The sequence below is a fragment of the Diceros bicornis genome, chromosome 4 (assembly GCF_020826845.1).
Source record: "Diceros bicornis minor isolate mBicDic1 chromosome 4, mDicBic1.mat.cur, whole genome shotgun sequence".
NCBI classification, from domain to species: Eukaryota; Metazoa; Chordata; class Mammalia; order Perissodactyla; family Rhinocerotidae; genus Diceros; species Diceros bicornis.
This window is the reverse complement of record NC_080743.1, coordinates 75,744,754-75,764,357: the sequence shown is the minus strand read 5'-3', so window position 1 is coordinate 75,764,357 and position 19,604 is coordinate 75,744,754. Positions and strand designations below refer to the sequence as shown.

General features: G+C 42.9%; 1 protein-coding gene across 1 annotated transcript in view; it reads right to left on the bottom strand.

The window, feature by feature from the left end:
- HSD11B1 (hydroxysteroid 11-beta dehydrogenase 1) overlaps positions 1–19,022 on the bottom strand; it is a 41,944-nt gene extending 22,922 nt beyond the window's left edge. The window contains exons 1-5 of the mRNA XM_058539770.1: positions 18,893–19,022; positions 3,815–3,928; positions 2,957–3,087; positions 2,056–2,167; positions 1,733–1,918 (exon numbers count right to left, since the gene is read on the bottom strand). Of these exons, the coding sequence (XP_058395753.1) occupies positions 1,733–1,918; positions 2,056–2,167; positions 2,957–3,087; positions 3,815–3,902 (517 nt within the window). The 5' untranslated portion in view covers positions 3,903–3,928; positions 18,893–19,022. The remainder of the gene's footprint in view (positions 1–1,732; positions 1,919–2,055; positions 2,168–2,956; positions 3,088–3,814; positions 3,929–18,892) is intronic.
- Positions 19,023–19,604: the final 582 nt, after the last annotated feature.

Sequence of the window (19,604 nt, the reverse complement as noted above, 5' to 3'; positions counted from 1 at the left end):
GCATAGAACAAAGAAATTCTTCAGTTAGGGAGAGAAAAAGAAGTGTCTGTACTTTGCAAGTTCACAGACATGCTTCAAAGCAAACAGGCTGAACTCTTTTGGCTAATCAAAAATAGACATGAAGAATGGTAGTTCAACTAGATTGCCACTTCTCAGAGTCCGTGGAAATTACCAAGTGACATTTGGTAGGTGTAGAAGACATGTGGAAATAGAAGTTATCAGAATTTCATTATGCCCTTGGACTTTTACAGTAATTCTTGTTCCTTCTGAGGACTTTTAGACTGTGTGTACATTATAGAAAGTTAAATTCTCCAGCCAAGGATGAAGCACACCCTTTGCCTAGAGTGGATGTCCTATTTAATCAACCGAAATCATTAAAGCCACCTACACCATGACTGATGTGAGGGTTTTGGCCAATGCCCTAGGATGAATTGGGGATGTGCCCAGCACCCTCCCACTCAGTATGCATCCAGAAGCTCTCCCTTCTTTTCAGCCGAGAGAGAGGCTGTGTCTGGGGCGGGGTGGGGCGTCTGTGTTGTCTGGGAAGCACAAGGATGCATATCAATCACCCCGTTTGGCGGGTAGCACAGACAAACTGCTCTTTTATCCCATCGCTATGCAGGCCTTTCCCGTCCAGGAAGTAGAACCCTTTATAGTAATAACTAACTAGTATTACAGTAATAACTAACATTTATTAAGTACTTAAGAATTTACAAAGCCCTCTAGGTTATTTGTTTTTACGTTGGCAGGAACCACATTTAGATGGCTGATTTTGATCCTGGTGTTTACCTTCCAGCCACATCCTTCCAACTGACTAATCAACAGTTAGTGTAGAATTTCTCTCCTGGACCCATGATGAAATGGTCCTAGAAATCCCCCAAGCTAGAAACTTTCTTCCTTTTTACTGGTGATAACTTCTGATGTTGCCACCCTCCAAAACATCAGTGACCTCTCTTGGTCACACAGAGGTTCTCTCCGTGAATATTTCTCTGTACACACTCTCTCTCTACCCTATTGGTTATTTAAATTAGAATTTTAATGTAGCAAGTTCAGACTTTGGCAAACACCTCCAACATAGGCAGGTCTGTTAATATGGTGAGTTTGTGTTTGTCGTTCATTTTATTTTACCTTTGCTGAACCCACTTATCGGGCAAATGTATATTGTTAAAATATTTCACTTCTTATTTCTACCTTTGTTATCAACTAACTTCACCAACCTATGGCTGTTGGTCATGGAGGAAGCAAAGTCCTTTTTATCTATCGTGACCAGATCTCTCCCTTAGTATCAGAACAGGCTGTACCTCCAGCAGTCTCTCGATGTCCCTTTGGACTTCAATTTGTAGATCATAAACTACCAGGCTTCTAGTGGGCACTCTGAACTGCTGCTCTTTCTCTATTACTTCCAAAGGTCTTGTAGCTCATTTACTTTTAACAATCTCTCAATTTTTATGGTCCCACTTGTTCTTGACAGTGACTTTTTATTCAGCATGCATGCTTCTCATTGAATTTACATACCAAGTCTCTTATTCATATATCTACCTGTCCACACATATGGGCAAGCTGTTAATCAGCTTTTGCTTAATATCACTGTGAGCATTTCAACTTCCAGTTTTTATTGTGTTACTTCTCTGCATGGAAACTGGTAAAAATTTGTGTTCACTGCAGAGCCCCCAACACCATCTCTGGCACTTCTCCTGCTCCTACCTTCCAAATTGGTTCCTGCCCTACTCACCAGCCATTGAAGAGACGATAACAATGCTTCCATTGCTCTGCTTCAGCATGGGCAAAGCAGCAACACTAAGGACCACATAACTGAGGAAGTTGACCTCCATGTTTTTGCGCACGAGGTGGATATCATCACTAAATAGATTCAGAGAACTGTTGGTGATGTGGTTGAGAATGAGCATGTCTAGTCCCCCTGCAAGAGATGGCTATGTTGAGAGAAACCATCTGGGGTTGATACTTTCCCCCTCCCCCTGCTCCTGCTCCTTCCGAAAGCCCCCTGGTGAGCCATAGAGCAAAATCCAGAAGAGGAAGGAGAAGAAGCAGCCTTACCCATGAGCTTTCCAGCTTTGGCAACAAATTGCTCTGCAAAGGTCATGTCCTCCATGGTGCCAGCAACGTAGTGTGCTGAGGCTGCTCCAAGCTCCAGGCAGTGGGATACCACCTTCAGGGACACAGCGGCAATGGTGTCAGTTTTGGCTGCAGACCTTTGGGAGCAGTCTCTGAAGTAATGGGGGTTTAAATGAGAGGTTGCTCACAGCCCTGTTTTGATAGGAAACGGGGGTAGGGGTGTGTGTGTGTGTGTGTGAGTGTGAGTTCAGTGTGTGTTTGTATGTTGCTAAATGCAACCTGACACAATCTTTTTGCTCTGTCTGAAATACTTTCTGGAAGTATTTCAGGTAGGATGTAAATGACAAATCATCACTGTGCTGGGGTTTAAGTCCATGATTTGTGCTCATGAGTTTCTATGAATAGATGTTTCTGAATGCATTATTGGTATGGATGCTAGTTTCTACATGTAGCCCTAGGTTTCTGAATGTTTGTGTATCCTTAGGTTTGTGAGTCTATGAGAGGGCATGTGTCTGAGAGTCCGCATGGGTACAAGAATATGATTTCAGGAGTAGATACTGGAATTTTGGTATCTGAGCACATACCTATGTATCTGTGACTCCATGTGTAAATGTGTGTGAATAGGCATGTCTATGAGCATATACAGCTCAAGAACTTTTTGTCTATATATGTGTGCCTGGGAAAGAATACATAAATGCATATTTTTATATTCCTGTGGGTGTCTGAGCCTGTATGTGTGTGTGTGTGTGGGTGTGTGTGGGTGTGTGTATGCATCTATGTATGGATGTGCCAGCTTCTGTGTGTTGGTGTATATATGTGAGTATATATAAGAATACATCTGGGCATGTGAGGGTACATGTGTCTGTGGGCACAGAACCCTCACCTTCTTTAGAGTTTCTTTTGACCTTGCTGTCACCACCACATGAGCTCCCATCTTCGCCAAATGATAGGCCATCTCTTCTCCGATCCCCTTGCTGGCCCCTGTGACAATCACCTTCTTTCCTTTGAGCATCTCTGGGAAACCCCAAAAGGAAGTGATGAACATACCCAACTTAGCAGCAACATTCCTCCTCCCGCTCTGGATGTGGGCAGCCTTATCTCAATGTCTAAAGATTATAAGCCCAGATCAACTTATCTCAAACTGCATAAATCAATGAAGAAATAGTTCAAGTCTGAAATGGGGATTTGGCTTGGTTGCTCAAAATCAAGCCTTCCTGCTGTCCTTCCTAAAATCCTCCATAGACAGAGCTTTCAGCTAAAACATTGGAGTTCCACACATTTCTGGACTCATTCAGTTTTGCTCAATTGAAATAAAATTCAAAAAGTCATCAACACATGTGCTCATAGAGATTCCATGGATTTTCCTTCACTTCTATTTAGTCATCAACTCCAGAGTCCTTTCTTGCCTCCCACTTATCAGTCTCTCCACGGAGCCCAATTATCTGGCTGAGTTGTGAATTTTGGAATTACCCTCATGTCGAAGAGGATCTGAAATAGCTTTTCATTAAGGGTGCCAAATAAAGCAGGACTATTTGGCAATCTTTTGGCTACATGATTACCCCTCCCCACATCCTTATTACTCCTAGCCTGTGGCTGGAGGACACAGAAAGACAATCATACCTCAGGGTTCCCTCTTGTTTAGAAATTTTGGGGATCAGGAACTCATCTTGATCCTCAGAAACACTCCACCCCCCCCGTGCTTTTTATCTATTCCTCCAAAATTAGATACACTGGTACTTACCTGGTCTGAATTCCTCATTCGCAGAATAGTAGTAGGAGGCCAAGAGGATCCCCAGAATGGGGAGGAGATATTTTTTCATAAAAGCCATCAGACAGGGACCTGGCCCAAGGAACCCTGTGGGATACACAGAGAGAACCTACAGAGCTTTCTGCAACCTCCTAGGCAGGCAGCAGACTCTGAACTGTGACATCAGGGACGGGAGAGGCTGGAGTAGTCTCAGGCAGCACTAGCCAATTTCCCTGTCAGAGCAGTGATTGGCTTTGGGTAGAATCCCATTTGTCCCTGGCAGCCTGTGTGGTGGATTTCATAATGGACAATGTTTACTCCATTTCATTGAGCAAGAAGAGACTTCCAGATGGCCAAGCTCATGACTACAGGACTGAATTCCTGAGCGTCCCTACGCTGAGCCCATCTTCCTCTTAACACCATTTACATGAGGAATCAACGGCCTTTCAAAAGTGGTATGTCCAAGGCAGAGAGAAAGCGTGTGTGGGGCTTCTGGGGAAATGTGAGTAATAGCAAAGAGAGCTAAATTCAAGCCAAATCTCACTCTCAGCCCCACCTCCCTGTTGAAAGCAATTAGAAATAACAGCACAAAACAGAAAAATAAGCTTAAGAAAAAATGTGCACATATTGGGGAAAAAAAAAGCAAACAGGCCCTATAAGCCCCACACTCAAGTTCAATGAACAAGTATTACAACATCAAAGGGGAATGCAAGCCAGCGAGAACCCAGATGGCAGGAAATCCAAGACTGGTTCAAGACTCTCAGGCAAGTGCAACGGAACGTACACTTATTACTTTAACAGCAAATAAAGAAGAAGTAACGAGTGCCAAAAAAAAAAAAAAAAAAAAAGGCACTAAGCTATTAAACTGGGTCTTGTAAATGCTATAGAGAAACAAGAAACATGGAGAGGATGCTAGGAAGAAGGGACCAGGAGGAGAAGAAAAAAGAACTAGCACCGTTGAAACAAAACTAACCTGAAGGGCCCATATCCAGCTAAAAATTGATCTAGTAACAATAAAAGAACTAAGGAGGAGGGGGAATCCCCAGTAATTTAGAATTTATCACAGGAATATAGAAATAACCACCTTGGTATGTCTGTAGCAAGAGTTCATTACGGAACAATCCTTAATGAAAGAATTTAAGATATATTGTGAAGTTTTTGAACGTAAAACTAACTAATCAAATAATAAAAATTATCCCAATACAGAACAAATCCAGAATTCTGCAAGTTACCACTAGAGCTGAGAAAATCATTTAAATATAATGATAAGAATGGGTACCACTGCTTTGAAGGAGGAATATGAGTTGATGGTGGGGGTTGGAGGATTCACACAAGATTAAGAGAAATCAAGTTATGGCCCCAAGTACAGTATCTGGAAACATTCCCTGAATTTTCACTTCAGAAGAAGGGAAAATAAGTCCCAGAGGAGATGAAATAATGTCAACAAAGGCCCGCAGCTGTGAACTTCACTTCCAGAAAACAATGGAGATTTGAGAACAGTTGAGGGCTAAATAGAGCTCAAGGTTCATGGAGGATAAAATAGGAAAAAAATAAAGACAATTCAAGTGGAAAATTACATTATATACTGTCAGAACTGCAAAATATATATGCACAATTTTATAAAGAACTTTATGCTACCAAGATATGTTGCAGACTAGACTCTATTTTCATCTCTAGAGGGAAGGAAATTTGTTTTATTTTCTTAATACTATACCATTAATAGTAAAATTATAGGAAGCAATGAAAAATTGCTTTAAAATATGATGATGCTGAAATGATAGAAAGATGGATAGACTAGGGAAGTTTGTCTGACAAAAGAGAAAGAATTTTAAAGTGCACTACAGAAAACATAAATTTAAAGAAAGCAAAAATAGCAGTGAATAACATAAACTTCAGGGTGAGAGAACATAAAAGAAATGACTCAACTGTTGCTGATTGTTAGCTGGTTTAAAAAACAAAGTCCAACATTGTGCTATCTCAAAAGGCACATTTAAACACAAACAGACATATACAAAAACACAAACATTAATAATTAGATGACTTAACAGCTATCATTGCAGAAAATAAGGATAGAGAGAAAGTATCCAACAAAGTCATTTTCATGGAATTAGATGAAATAGTTTTTAATCAATAAAATGTGTTAATGAGAAATAAGAACACTGCGTAATGGTAGATGATACATTAAGTCGTAGCAGTTCTCAAAATTTCTGGTCTCAGGACACCTTTACAATCTTAAAAATTCTTGAGGATCTCAAAGAATTTTTGCATATATGGGTTTTACCTATTGATATTGGCTAACATCTGTGCCAATCTTCCTTGATTTTATATGTGGGACGCCGCCGCCACAGCATGGCTTGATGAGCTGTGTGTAGGTCCACGCCCAGGATCCAGGCCTGTGAACCCTGGGCTGCCAAAGTAGAGTACACGAACTTAACCACTAAGCCACAGGGCCAGCCCCTGAGAATTTTTTTTAACTCAAGGATACATAAGCATACACGTATGATGCTTTGTATTACCACTCATCCTATAGCCTCGGGAAAACTCACGAGAGAATGAGAGAGCAAAAAGGTTAATAATGTCTTTGTATGATTATGAAAATAGTTTTGACCTTTCAAACCCCCAAGAGGGTCTAAGGGACCCATGGGGACCACACTTTGACCACATTATGTAATCAACACCAATCCCTTGCATGTCCATATCCACTGCCTGGTTCTCTCATTAGCTTGTAAACTCCTGGAGGACATGGACTATGTCTTTTTCATCTTTGTCTCTCTCCTTGTCCCTCTAGTTTTGCTCCAAAATAGGCATTCAGTGAACTTTTGCTGTATTAGTCTTTCTGAGGTGCTGCAGCATTGAGAAAATTGTTGTCTTTCTGGAGTCTGATTTAACCCAGGGAAATCACTGGGATTTAGCATTCTGGTCAGAACCTATCAACCCCACTCTCTAATCCTCTTCTAGTGGGTCTTAACAAATTGAAAAAACAAAAAAGACAAAACAAAATACCGCTGTTTCACCTAGCATTTATTTCGAGTCAAATTTTCGCCAATCAAGTAAGGTTCCTTTCATTGCCATAGCAACGAAGCTAGCTGTTCACTCCACTCCTTCACACCAACCCTTCTTTGTAAGGCATTGACCATCTATATTTTAGAGCAGGCTTTCAGTGACATACCTCCACACAACCTGGCAGTTTTCAAAAAACCCACCTAGAGTGGGTTCCTCTCAGCTGGAGGTGCATGTCAGAGCCCAGGCAAGAATTCTCTCTGGTTTGATCATTCCCACCTGAATAAATGGAGTCAAGAAAAAGCGACAAGGTGAGAAGAGCACAGGGCTTGAATGGGAAAGGGACTAGGAGGGATGGGCCAGATCTGGGACGACTAACAGGAGATGGCGAAAATGTGAGGAGGAGCAGCCAAAAGAGAATTTCCATGCATTTGGCATAAAATGTGGGTCGTGAAAGGAGCACCTGTCATTTCTGAGGCAGCAGCAGCTGCAGTGCCTTTCGGGACTGTTTGGTAGTTTTGTTAAGCAAGTGGCCTCTTACTTCTGAAAACTAATCCTGCCAGTGGAACAGTGGACAGACCTTAGAGTAAAAGGTGGGTGAACCCTCTCTATTCAGAGGTTCTGCCTTTCCTTCGAAAAGAACACCAACGTGTTGAGACAGGAAAGGATCCTAGCAAAATATTAGAATTATTGGAATTCTAGAATATTAGAATGCATAAAATCTTCCTTTTCTCTTCACCTCCCACCCTGCCCCCACCCCAATCCAGTTCCTCAGGTCTGATTTTTTTGGAATTCATAAGTCTATGCCTTGGCTGCCAAAATCTGTTCCCAGCTCTGGAAACAACCATCATTTTATCTAATAACATGGACTCCTTCTCCCCCGCCCCCTCCTCTTTTTCTTCTCTCTCTCCTGGGGAAGAAGTTCTCATTTGTCAATCCTTCTGCATGACCCTACTCCTAAGGGACAGATTTACTCATATTTTCCAACTAATGGAACCTCAGATGTGGGACAAGGAACTGGAGATGGAATAAACTGCCCTGTGTGTGCTGTCCTGTCCCCACCTGTCATATGTAGTCTGTGGCAGGGGACTCGTGGGACAGTCTACCTGGAATCTATTTGCCTGGGAGCCAAGAGCCTCTTGAGAAAGAACAAGTGCCCTATTGAGGCCCAGAGCTTGGCCTGATCCTGGGATCTCAGTGGGGGTGTGGTGGAGACTATTCTAAACATGTCATATTTGTGGTTTTTCAGGTTTTTCCTCTGCTAGCTCCCATGGACTTGCTTCTGAGCGCGGAGGAGCTGTGGGCTACATACATAATTGAAAAAGATACTCCTTGGAAAGTTGGCTGAAACATTGGTAGCACAAGGGAGCTGTGGGATTCATTGTTTATCTGAACTGCAACAATTCATTGGTTATCTGAAATTCAGATTTAACTGGGCGTCATGTGTTTTATTTGCAATCCTAGAAGTGGCACAGAGCTTTGGGAACACTGGGAAACTGTGCCTTAGTTGTGGACAATACATTCTTGACCGTGGCTACTGATAGCAGAGGCGAGACCACCCCATCCACCTTTATCACAATGGAACCCAGCAGCCTGGCCACAAAAGGGCCCAACGGGGCCCCAAGTAGGAAAGCAGGAAAAGGGGACATGCCACAGGGTGGCTGAGTCTAGATTTCATCTAGTAACATGTATTTAGTACTTACTATGGGTCAGGTCTGTTGAATAAATGCAAAGCAATAAGATATGTTGGAGTATATGAGGAAACCATTTGGTTTAAATCTAATTCGTCCGGACCTTGTTTTTCCAAAAAGGCCTGACGTGGCCTGTTGAGCATGCATTCATTGTACATCTGCTTTAAACATTTACAATGTCTCAAAGACAAGAATGATGTCCTTAAAGATGGGGATGTGGCTTCCTCCCATATTGGCATTTCTTTAAGGATAAGCATTTCTCCCTAGAAACGAAGGATTAATTACCGACCTGCTGTGTTCACCTTGTGACCACTGTGCTAGCTAAGCATCTCGTGACAGTAGTAAAAGAGATATTCCTGTCATATGTGATGTATGCTCTTTGTTCCAAGATAGTATATAAACACTGTGTACACCCCTCTTCTTTGATGTGCTTCCTTCCTTGGGGAAGGATGCCCCTGGACTATAGTCCTCAGACCTTACTGTAGTTTTTATATAATAAACTCACCTCGATTTTGATTTATAGATTGATTATAGATTATGTTGACAGGTCTTATGAATGAAAAAACAAATAAAATGCTTTCCAAGCCCTAGAAGAAAACAGACGTGGAAACAAATGAAATGTATGAAGTGTTACTAGTGCTATGATAGCAGTCTCTGGTAGGGGCGTAAAGAAGGAAATAGCACATCCCACGTGGGAGATGGGCAAGTAGAAAAGGCTTTAGAAGCAGGTTAACCTTGATCTGTATTGACATGAGAGCAGGAATGTGCCGGGCAGATGAGCAAGTTTAAGAGTGAGCACTGAGTTGGGTTCCAGGAGTGTGCCGTAGAGAGGGGAGGGTTGGTTTGTAGAACATCCCATGCAGAGGAAGCCATGTGAGAAAATAGAAGGAAGTATGAAAGAGAATGGCACACTTGGGAAACTGCAAACAATTCCATATGGCAGGATCACTAAATTTTAAGAGGTGGTGTTACATGGTGAGAAAGCAGCCTGGAGAAGTAAGCAGGAACCACATCCTTGAGGGCCTTAAATATCTACTACTGGAATCTGTACTTCTGGCCATTTACTTCCAGTCATGAAGCCTCTGCACCTGTAGTCTCTTCATCCCTGTCTCAGAACTCTGCCTGTTCACCGGCCTTTTGTATTCCCTCATGGCCTTATGCTGAAAATTCTGGATCCCCTGCACTCCCTAGGCTCATCAACCCCCTCCGCCACCTCCATCAACACTTCACTCTTCCTGGATGCCACGCTGGGTGTGGCCTGGTCCTCTGGAGGCTTACTGCCTCTTGGAGCCATGCCTAGCAATGTTATTGGGCTCCTGTATACCCAGCCATATTTTTCTATCGTCTTCCACTTTTTGGTTCTGTTTATACTTCTCTGACTTCTCAGGACCCCTTGTCACTCTTGCCTCTCCTCCCTGCCCCAAACATCTTCTTCCCTTGGATTGTGTCCATTTACATTCTCTGGGCTTTCTTCCTACTTCTCCGACTGCTTCTTCTCAGTGTGTTTTATAGGCTCCTCTTCCCTTTCGGATTCCCTGAATGTTGTCGTTGGCCTCGATTCTGCCCTCATTCTTTCCTTCTCCCTCTGTCTTCTCTGGGCAATTTCCCTCACTCCTATGGCTTCAATTACTATCTTTATGTTGATGAGTCTTAAAAATCTCTATCTCCTGTGCAGCACTGTCTCCTAAGCTTCAGGTAGTGTAATCACCTGTTTACTCAACCTCTCCTTTTGATTGGCTCCTAAACGCCTCAAACTCGACATGCCAAAACTGACCTGATTATTTTTTAACAGCTTTTTTGAAGTATAGTTTATATACCAGAAAATTATCTCATGGTAATTATACAATTCAATGATTTTTAATAAATTTGCAGAGTTGGGAAACCATCACCACAATCCAATTTTAGAACATTTCCATCACCTCAAAAAGATCCCTCTTACCCATTTATGATTACTCTGTTCCCATCCTCAGCCCCAGGCAACCATAATCTACTTTTTATCTTTCATATTAGTGGAATCGCATAATATGTGATCTTTTGTATTTGACTTCTTTGACTTTAGCATATGTTTTTGAGGTTCATCCATATTGTAGCATGTATCATTTCTTAGTTCCTTTTTATTGCTGAAGCATGTTCCATTATACGGCTATACCACATTTTGTTTATCCATTTACAAATTCACATACATTTGGAATTTTCTGCTTTTTGGCTATCATGAATAGTGCTGCTATGAACATTGGTGTGAAAGTCTTTGTGTAGACATATGTTTTCATTTCACTTGGGTATATATCCAGGAGTGACATTGCTGGGTTGCATGGTAAATTCATATTTAACTTTTTAAGAAACTGCTAAACTGTGCTCCAATGACTGTTATTTTTATTCACCGTCTTCTGGTGATCTCTATTTCAGTCAATGGCTTCAACATCCATCCAATTTATACTCCAGAACCTTGGAAGTCCTTCTTTACTCCTCCTTCTCCATATCCCCACATTCCACTACTCACCAAGTTCTCAGTTCTATTTCCTAAATATCTCTAGAACCATCTTCCAATCTTCACCTTCACTGTGACTATCCTAACTCAGGCCACTGCTATTTTCTATTTTAGTAATCTCACTCTTCTCTCTACATATCTCACCTTCTCCAATCCATTTATTTTTTTAAAAAGAGGTTGTGAAACATTTGACATGCACAAAAGAATATATGAAACCATAAATAATTTTTTTTTTTTTTGTGTGAGGAAGATCAGCCTTGAGCTAACATCTACACCAATCCTCCTCTTTTTGCTGAGGAGGACTGGTCCTGAGCTAACATCTATTGCCAATCCTCCTCCTTTTTCTCCTCAAAGCCCCAGTAGATAGTTGTATGTCGTAGTTGCACATCCTGCTAGTTGCTGTATGTGGGACGCCGCCTCAGCATGGCTGGACAAGCGGTGCGACGGTGCGCGCCCGGGATCCGAACCCGGGCGGCCAGTAGTGGAGCGCACACACTTAACAACTAAGCCACGGGGCCGGCCCCGAAACCATAATTAATTTATAAGGCATAATAATAGTGAAAACCTTATGGGCCTAACATCCATCTTAAGACTTGACCATTGCCAACACTATGGAAGTGCCCTGTGGGCTCTAATCCATCCAATTCTTCTTCAATGGCTCCGTGTTATTCTTAGGATAAAGTCCTAACTCACTATTTTAGCTTTACAAGTTCTTCCTAAGTTTTGAAATCCTTTCCCAGGAACCTCTCACCACTCCCACCCCTACTCCTTCTTATCCTCAAAGTCATCCTTCTTTGGACCAGGGTTTGATCCCCAAACCCTGGGCATTTCTCTTCTCATAGCTCCCGTCACTTTGTATTCATAGTTGCTCCTTTGTCTGTTTTTCCCATTCCACCCAGCTCTGGGAGGGCAGAGGCCTGGTCTGTCTTGCCAGTGTATCTCCAGTGCTTAGCACGGTGCTTGGCACACAGTAGGTGCTCAGAAAACATTTTTCGAGTGTTTAATGGAAATTGACTCCTATATATCCAAAGAAAGATGTTTGGTAGGTATTTGGAGCCCAGGAGAAAGGTCTAGGCTAGAGATATGGATTCAGGAGAATTAAAGTACATAAGTTAAAGTTGAAACCATAGGAGTAGATGAGACCACCTATGAAACCACAGGAATAGATGAGAGGGTGAAGGGTACGAGGTGAATATTACACTAACATTTATGGTTCAGGCAGAAGAGGAGAGCTGGTGAAGGAGAACAAGGAAGGGAGGGAGCAGGAGGACCTGAGAGAAGAGAGAACTGGGGTGTATGTGTGGGTGTCTCAATGAGCTTCAAGAGGTCACAGCTTTGAAGCTTCTGAGAGGTCAAGGAGGAGGAGAAGTGCAAGAACATATTGGGTGTGGTGTATAGGAATCTTTGGAGACCTGTGTCAGCGAGTTCTGAAGGAGCTAAAGCTGGAATGCTCTGGGTTGAAGAGTGAAAGTACACGAGGAAATAACAGTGTTCAGTGTGAGCATGGAGGGGGTGCTTTTGAGGAGCTTCAGAGGTATGCAGATCTGAAGGAGGGTTTTGATTTTTAGGATAGCAATGAGTTAAGCTTTCATTCAAATGTTTTTGAGCATTTTCTTCATGCCAGACACTGTGCTAGGCTGAATGTGTTTTCAGCTTTTGGGAAAGACCCGATCGAGTCCACAGACAGAACCACTGGAGGGGCATGAGTTATGGGGTCTATGATCCAGTACATGGCTCCAGAAAAGGAGAATCGTGGAAGTAAAGGGAGAGTGGATACTGAACCCTTGTCTTCTGCTTCCAAATTCAGTGAGATTTTTAGCCTAACGTGTTTCCTTCCTTCGATTGTTGGGAGGCAGATGGATGTGGCTTCCCCATCCATCCGTCTCTCTTGGGGGAGGGTGAGGAAGAAGGTGAAGAATAGAACTCCTTCAAGTCTCCTTTTCCTCAGGCTTGACCTTCATATGTACCTCTCATTTTCTTTTCTGCTTCTTCCCGCTCCCTCATGATCTTTGTATATGCACCTGTAAGGCAAGGAAGTCTTTCCCAGGTTGGTTGAATTTTCCATTTTCTGGCTGATGGGCGGGGTCATGAAGTTTGAGGGCTTGGAAACAGCCCCGGGGAAAATGACCTAATAGGGAGGGGAAGGAGAATTTCTGGGTTTAGGATGCTAAGAGTTTTAACAGGGTTCTGCCAGCAGAGGGAGCCCCAGGGTTGGGAGAGAAAGCTCAGGCGGCGGGGGGGTTTAAAATCACTGGCAATGTTGTCAACAGTCCCGAGAGATTTAGGGGTTCAGTTCAGATAAAGGAGGGTGAAAGACGGAGGAGGGAGGAAGATACACCCATAATACACTGACGTATACACAGAAACAGTTACACACCCACAAAACACAAACACACAAACCCCCCTCCCTCACCCCTCTCTGCATGCACACCATTGCACACCATTTCTGCTTTAGTCCAGTGGTTCCTAAACCTTGCTGTGCCACTGGATCACGTGGGGGAACTAAGGGCAGATGCCCAGGCCCCATCAAGACCTATTGAATCAGAACCATTAAGGGTGGGACCCAGGAATCTATACTTTTACAAAGTCTCCAGGCGATTCTGAAGTAACGGACAGACTGGTGAACTGCTCTGGGTAATTAGGTAAATACTTTAACTATCGCTTGTTTGACACTTAAGTTAGTGGCTGCAAGCATCAACGTGTTGACTGGTAAATAGCATGTAATCCCTGGGAGACTACTGTTATGACTGAGCCATATTCTTCCCTCCCTCCCTCCCCCCTTCCTTCCTTCCTTCCTTCCTTCCTTCCTTCCTTCCTTCCTTCCTTCCTTCCTTCCTTCCTTCCTTCCTTCCTCCCTCCCTCCCTCCCTCCCTCCCGCCCTTCCTTTTCTTTCTTTCTTTCTCTTTTTAAATAATTTTTATATTTATCAATATACATGAGGGAGATTTACAAAGTCACATGGTATCAAAAAGCTTATCAAGAAAACAGCAATCCTTGCTTCCCCCTTCCCGACACCCCACTTCCACTCAGAGGCAACCACTTTTTTAAATCCTATTTTTTTCTTCTGCGTATCAACTGTATATTTTTAAAAAATATGCTTTTACTGCTGTTCTTGATTTTGCAATTTTGGAAACTATTTATTGATTTCCTACTAAGGAATACTAGGACTTTGCTTTTTTTACAACACACTCAGACACTCATTCCCTTCCTAGAATCTAGAGATTCCTAATACTATTATATCACAATTTTTAATTAAATCAACAGTGTTCATATTACTATGACTAATTGTTTTCAGCTCAGCAATGTAACGTACATTTCTTTTCTTCTATTCTTTTTTTCCCTCTGGGAGTTAATAATCACCTCATTTTTTTTGTTTGCTTACTCAGTTGTCCATGTTCTCCAAATCCTCTGACAAGGGCTATAAAACTCAAATAAATCAGTCAAATTAATTGGATAATCTGTTTTTTTCCTTGGAGACATCTCTCCCTGGACCCCAGTCCTCCTGTTCTAGTCTGGACTAGGAGCTTGATAGGCTGTCTTCTGGGAGGTCCCTTTGCCATCCACCTGGGAACTCGATTTTTCTCTTTCTTGATTGATTTCCTCATGAATGATAGGGAACTTTTTTTGAGACCTCAGATGCAGGAGTGCTATTTCACATTTAACATCTTTACGTGGGCTCTAATCCATCACACCCTGGCCCCATAAACCCCAGTGTGGCAGCTCTGCCTGCTTGTCCTCGCTTACCCTCTCCCTGATTCATTGTTTGGCTGGGTAAGGATTTCTAGAATGGTGATTATTTTCTCTCGGAACTGGAAGACATTGCTGTATTGCCTTTCAGTTTCTAGCTTCCAGTGCTGATACCGAGAAGTCCAGTTGCTGATCAGGAATCTGGATGCCTGATCCTTGGTTTGTGAACTGTTTTTCTTCTCTCTAGAACTTTTGGGATCTTTTTATTCCTGGGGATGTGCCATTTCCAATGATGTACTCCGGGGAGAATTTTTTTTCGTTCATTGTGTTGGGAAACTACTGGGTCTTTTCAATATGGAAATTCAAATCTTTCATTATGGGAAATTTTGGAGAAATTATCTTTTTGCTTAATGCATTCTCCTCCATTTTCTCTGTGCTCTCTTTTTGGAATTCTTCTTAGAAGATGTCAGAACACCTAGACGGATGCTGTAAGTTTCTTATCGTTCTTGTCCTATTTTTCATCTCTTTCCCTTTTTGTCCTACTTTCTGGGAGATTTTGTCCATTTTGTCTTCCAGTGCTTCATTTTCATTTTTAAATTTCTAGTTGTATTTTTATTTTAAAAAGCTCTTTCTTGTTTTCTAGCACTTTTTCAAACTGTTGGTTTCCTAATCTTCATTCGTGGATGCACGGTCCTCCCTTATCTCTGGGGGGATATTGATGTTGCTGTGGTGGTGGGTAATGATTTCTTCTGCTCTCTGGTTTACCTCTGCTGGGGTCTTCTTTTTTAAGGTCAGAGGCTTTTATCCCATGCCTGGTGATCCTTGGAGTCCATTCCTTGGCTGTTGGAAGCTTTGTGTGGAACAGCAGGGCTTGTCAATTGTTGGACTCTACTGTAGGATAATCCAGAGGGTACTTGGCAGTTTCGTTGCGGGGCCCCCAAATATCACTGTACATAGTATTTTTTGCTTTGGTTGGTTACTTTCTACAAGGAAGAATCCTTAATTCTTCTGCCTGTTGTGAGCTGGAAGAGGGTGAATGGAGGGGGGTATAAGCTGGGCTGTTTGTGTCCTGGGAGCTGAGCCAGGATCAGGGGCTGGGGAATCTCATCTTTCGGTATGGAGTCTTTCTCTAATCCCTCTGTTTCTAGCTCCATGCCTAATCCCACCTTCTGCTATGCCTGGTGTCCCTGAGCCTGGTGCCTCTTTGGCCAGTTTCTTCAGACAATAAACTTTCCTTCTGCAGTTGGAGGGCAAGAGAGGGGATCTGGAGTGTCTCATCCTATTTTTGCCCCATTTCTCCTTCTGTGTGCGGAGGCTCGCGGTGCCCTGATCCCTGAGACTCTCCTGGGCTCTGTGGCTTCTTGTTGGCTTCCCATCACAGGCACTTGGGCTTCAGCAGTCTCCACTTGGCTAAGTGACTTATCACTCATCCATCCACTTACCATCTCCCCGAAGGGTGTTGACATCTCTCATCTGCTGTTGTCTCTATTCCGGGTCTTTTTGTGCTTGTGGTTTGCAGCGTGAAGATTCTTCTGTGGTAATCAGGGCATTTTGTAAGGAAGCAGAAATTCGTATGTTTGGTCAGCTGCCATGTTGACCCCTAGATAGCTTTTTGGAGTAGGCTGTCAGGCTTGAAAGGAGGAGAAGCTTACAATAGGGGCATCCTCTGTGTCCCGCCATGTTACCCAAGAGTCGAAAGTGTGGAAATGAGATTTTCAATTAAATCATTTTAATGGAAGAAAAGGGGGGGCATATTTTATTTGTTCATTTATCCATTTTTCAAACCTTTATTGAACCCTAAAATATGCTCATATAAAAGCTGAACGATATAGTCATGCACGGCATAGTGACGTTTTGGTATACGACGGTGGTCCCGTAAGATCACTACCGTATAGCCCAGGTGTGTAGTAGGCTATACCACCTAGGTTTGTGTAAGTACACTCTGTGATGTTTGGACAATGATGAAATTGCCTAAGGATGCATTTCTCAGAACACATCCCTGTTGTAAAGTGATGCATGACTATACTTGGTGTCTTCCTTCAAGGAGATTGTAGTTAAGGCGGGCGAGTAAATCCAAGCTCACAACAGTGTAATAATATACTCTAATAGGGGTGTGCATAGGGTGCTACAGGAGTCCAGAGTAGGGCATCCAAATCAGACCAGGGCAGTGGGAAAGGCTTCTGGAAGAGGGTACCCTTGGAGCTTAGTTTTGAGAGATAAGTACGAGTTATGGAGGTGAAGAAGTTGGGGAAGGGCATTCCAAGCAGAAGGAACTGTATGTGTTCAGGCAAGGAGTCTAGAAATAGCATGGCATGTCAGAGGAACCTCAGGTAGATTGAAATGGCTGGAGCGAGAGTCCACGTTGGGGAGTGGCCGAGCAGGAGTGGAGCGGTCACTGAACTATAGACATCCACGTTAGTCCAGAGCGTGGCCCTGGGCCTGCTAATGAGAGGTGCAGGAATGATAATACCTTATTCCCTCTGTGAATTTGAGCAAGTTAAAAAAAAATGTTGTTTGTAAAATGAGCCTACTAGGAGATTATATAAAGAGATGAGATATGTAAAATGCTGGATCAACAGTAGGAATGTAAAATATTCTAGTTCTTTCATGATAAACCTGGCTTAAATCCTTCTACTCTCGCTAGTCCCCTAACAGTTATAAAACAGATTTTGGAAAAGCTTAACTATTAGGAAAATCTTTTCTTTCTTTCCATTTCTTCCAGGCAGGGATTACTTGAGCATCTTTTAACTGGATATTTTATTTTATCAGCAGATGCAGTGTTTATGAGTCCTTGGGTGTCTGGGGCACGTTCCTGTAAAGTTTGGGTAGTTCCTGAAAGGTCCCTGGGTGGGACCAGGAGAAGTGAGTTCGTCTTCCCTCCACCATTGACATATATGTGACCTTGGGCAAGGCCCTTCCCCTGTCTTGGCTTCAATTCCCTCACCTGGCAAACAAGAGGAATTAAATTACATTACCTTTAAGATTTGTTCCAGCTCAGAAATTGGATGTGGGGAGCTTTTAGCTGTACTGAAATTAGTATAAAGAGCGAGCTAGGATTTTTGGATTTTATTTTCATATCATGCTAGAGAGGGAAAGGCAATTCCTTTCAAATCTTGGCAAGCAAGCAGATGTGAGATTCTTCTATCTCTCCTTTACCTCTCTCACCCTCCTTTCAGTTTCCGACTATGATTTACTCACACAAACCCCAAAGAGAAATACTGGCACTAAAAACAACCGCTTCAAGTGTGTCCCTCTGAATTGTTAAGCTGTGTTGGAAAAGTTGGGCGAGCAGGACTCTTAAAAGCCAACTGTTGCGAAAACACATCATCCTCATCTATAGATGCTTTCCAAAGCATACGTCTAGCTATTTTAATCCCTCCAAGCGGATCAGTAAACTGCAACCTTCTGGATGATGCTGTCTATTGATGGCAAGTGAGGGTTTGGGTAAATGGTGGGGGTGGGGAATGGTATTTCCTGTTCCTGTCAGGATTTCTCTAATGGAAACCTGAAACAAGTGCCTTTGAATTCTCTCTGAACAGGCCCTTTTAAGGCTCAGAAGGTCAGTATCCTGAGCAGCCAGTCTGGACTGGGATTAAGGAATAGATGAACAGCACATGAAGAATTTTGATTGACAACTTTAGGCCTCCCTTGGTCCATTGAATGAGACTTCTTGAGGTAAAATGAGCCCTCCTTTAAGCTCCAGATCTCAATATCAATAATATTAAACTAGCTGCTGATTGGATGCAAAACGCAGATATCAGCACTCTTAGCAATTCCCAAGATACAGCCTAGCGTTTGTGCTCTGTCATCGGTTTAAAGCCGATTTTTAAAAATGCTTACCACCTGCAATCTTTGTATGATTTCAAAAGAGCATGCAGACATTTTTCAAACTATTTTTGCAACTTTTGTGTTCCAACTTAACTTTCTGTCCCAAAATGATCAGAATGCTCCCAGTGCCAGTAACAGACATCTGGTTCCATCTGCGTCTTATCATATCTTCCCTCCTACGCATTTCAAAGCTCATCAGGCATTTCGTTTTGTTTTTTTGACCAGCATTTGACATTGAAATCTCTCTTCAGCCCAGCCCTCTGGTTTATTCCAATAGATGCATTATTTCAATAGCATTTTTCTGAGGACCTACTGTGTTCTAGGCCCTGACACAAATGGTGATGCTATTGCATATAATATGATTTTAAAAAGTCTTACCTTGAGGTTTCAACCAAATTTGACTCCTTTTTATTGATCTTGTTTTTCCTTTTGCTTCTTTTCTCCCTCTCCCTCCTCCTCTGCCTTCCCTTCTGTTTCATCTCTCTCTTCCTCTGCGGTTTCCCACTCTTTGGGGAGGGGCAGGATTTCCTGCTCAGAAATTAGTTGGTTTCTGGGAGGAGTCAGAAGACCTGATTCGAGACTAGAACCAGCTGGTCTGCCACCTGATACAAGAAGGTGAATCCCAGGCCAGGCAAGAAGGCTCTTATGCTGGGACCGAGCTTGCAGGTGGGAGGCACTGGGAGACGCCGGGAGAGGAGCCCCAAAGGGAAGCCAGTGTGGGCCAGTCCTAGGAGGCAGGCATCAGGGCTCCCCAAAGGACGGAGGACTCGAGACAGCTCAGGGTGGGAATGCTTTGGAAGTGGTTCTGGTTGCCCTGGAGACTTATCTATTACTATTGTTAGCTCTACACATGCCAGAGGCGCACCAGGCAGAACCCCTGTCCCACCCTTAGCAGGCGCTCACTCTCAGATTCCTGGCTTTGTCTCAAAGAAACGTACTGAAACAAAAACTGTGTTTGGGCAGATTTTCCTTCCCCACGAGGAGAGACTCTAGCAATCGAATGTACTCTGTGAGGCCTGAGTGTCCACATGTTTCTCAGTTATAAACTCCTTAGAGAATCATCTATGTGACTTATAAACCATTATGGTGA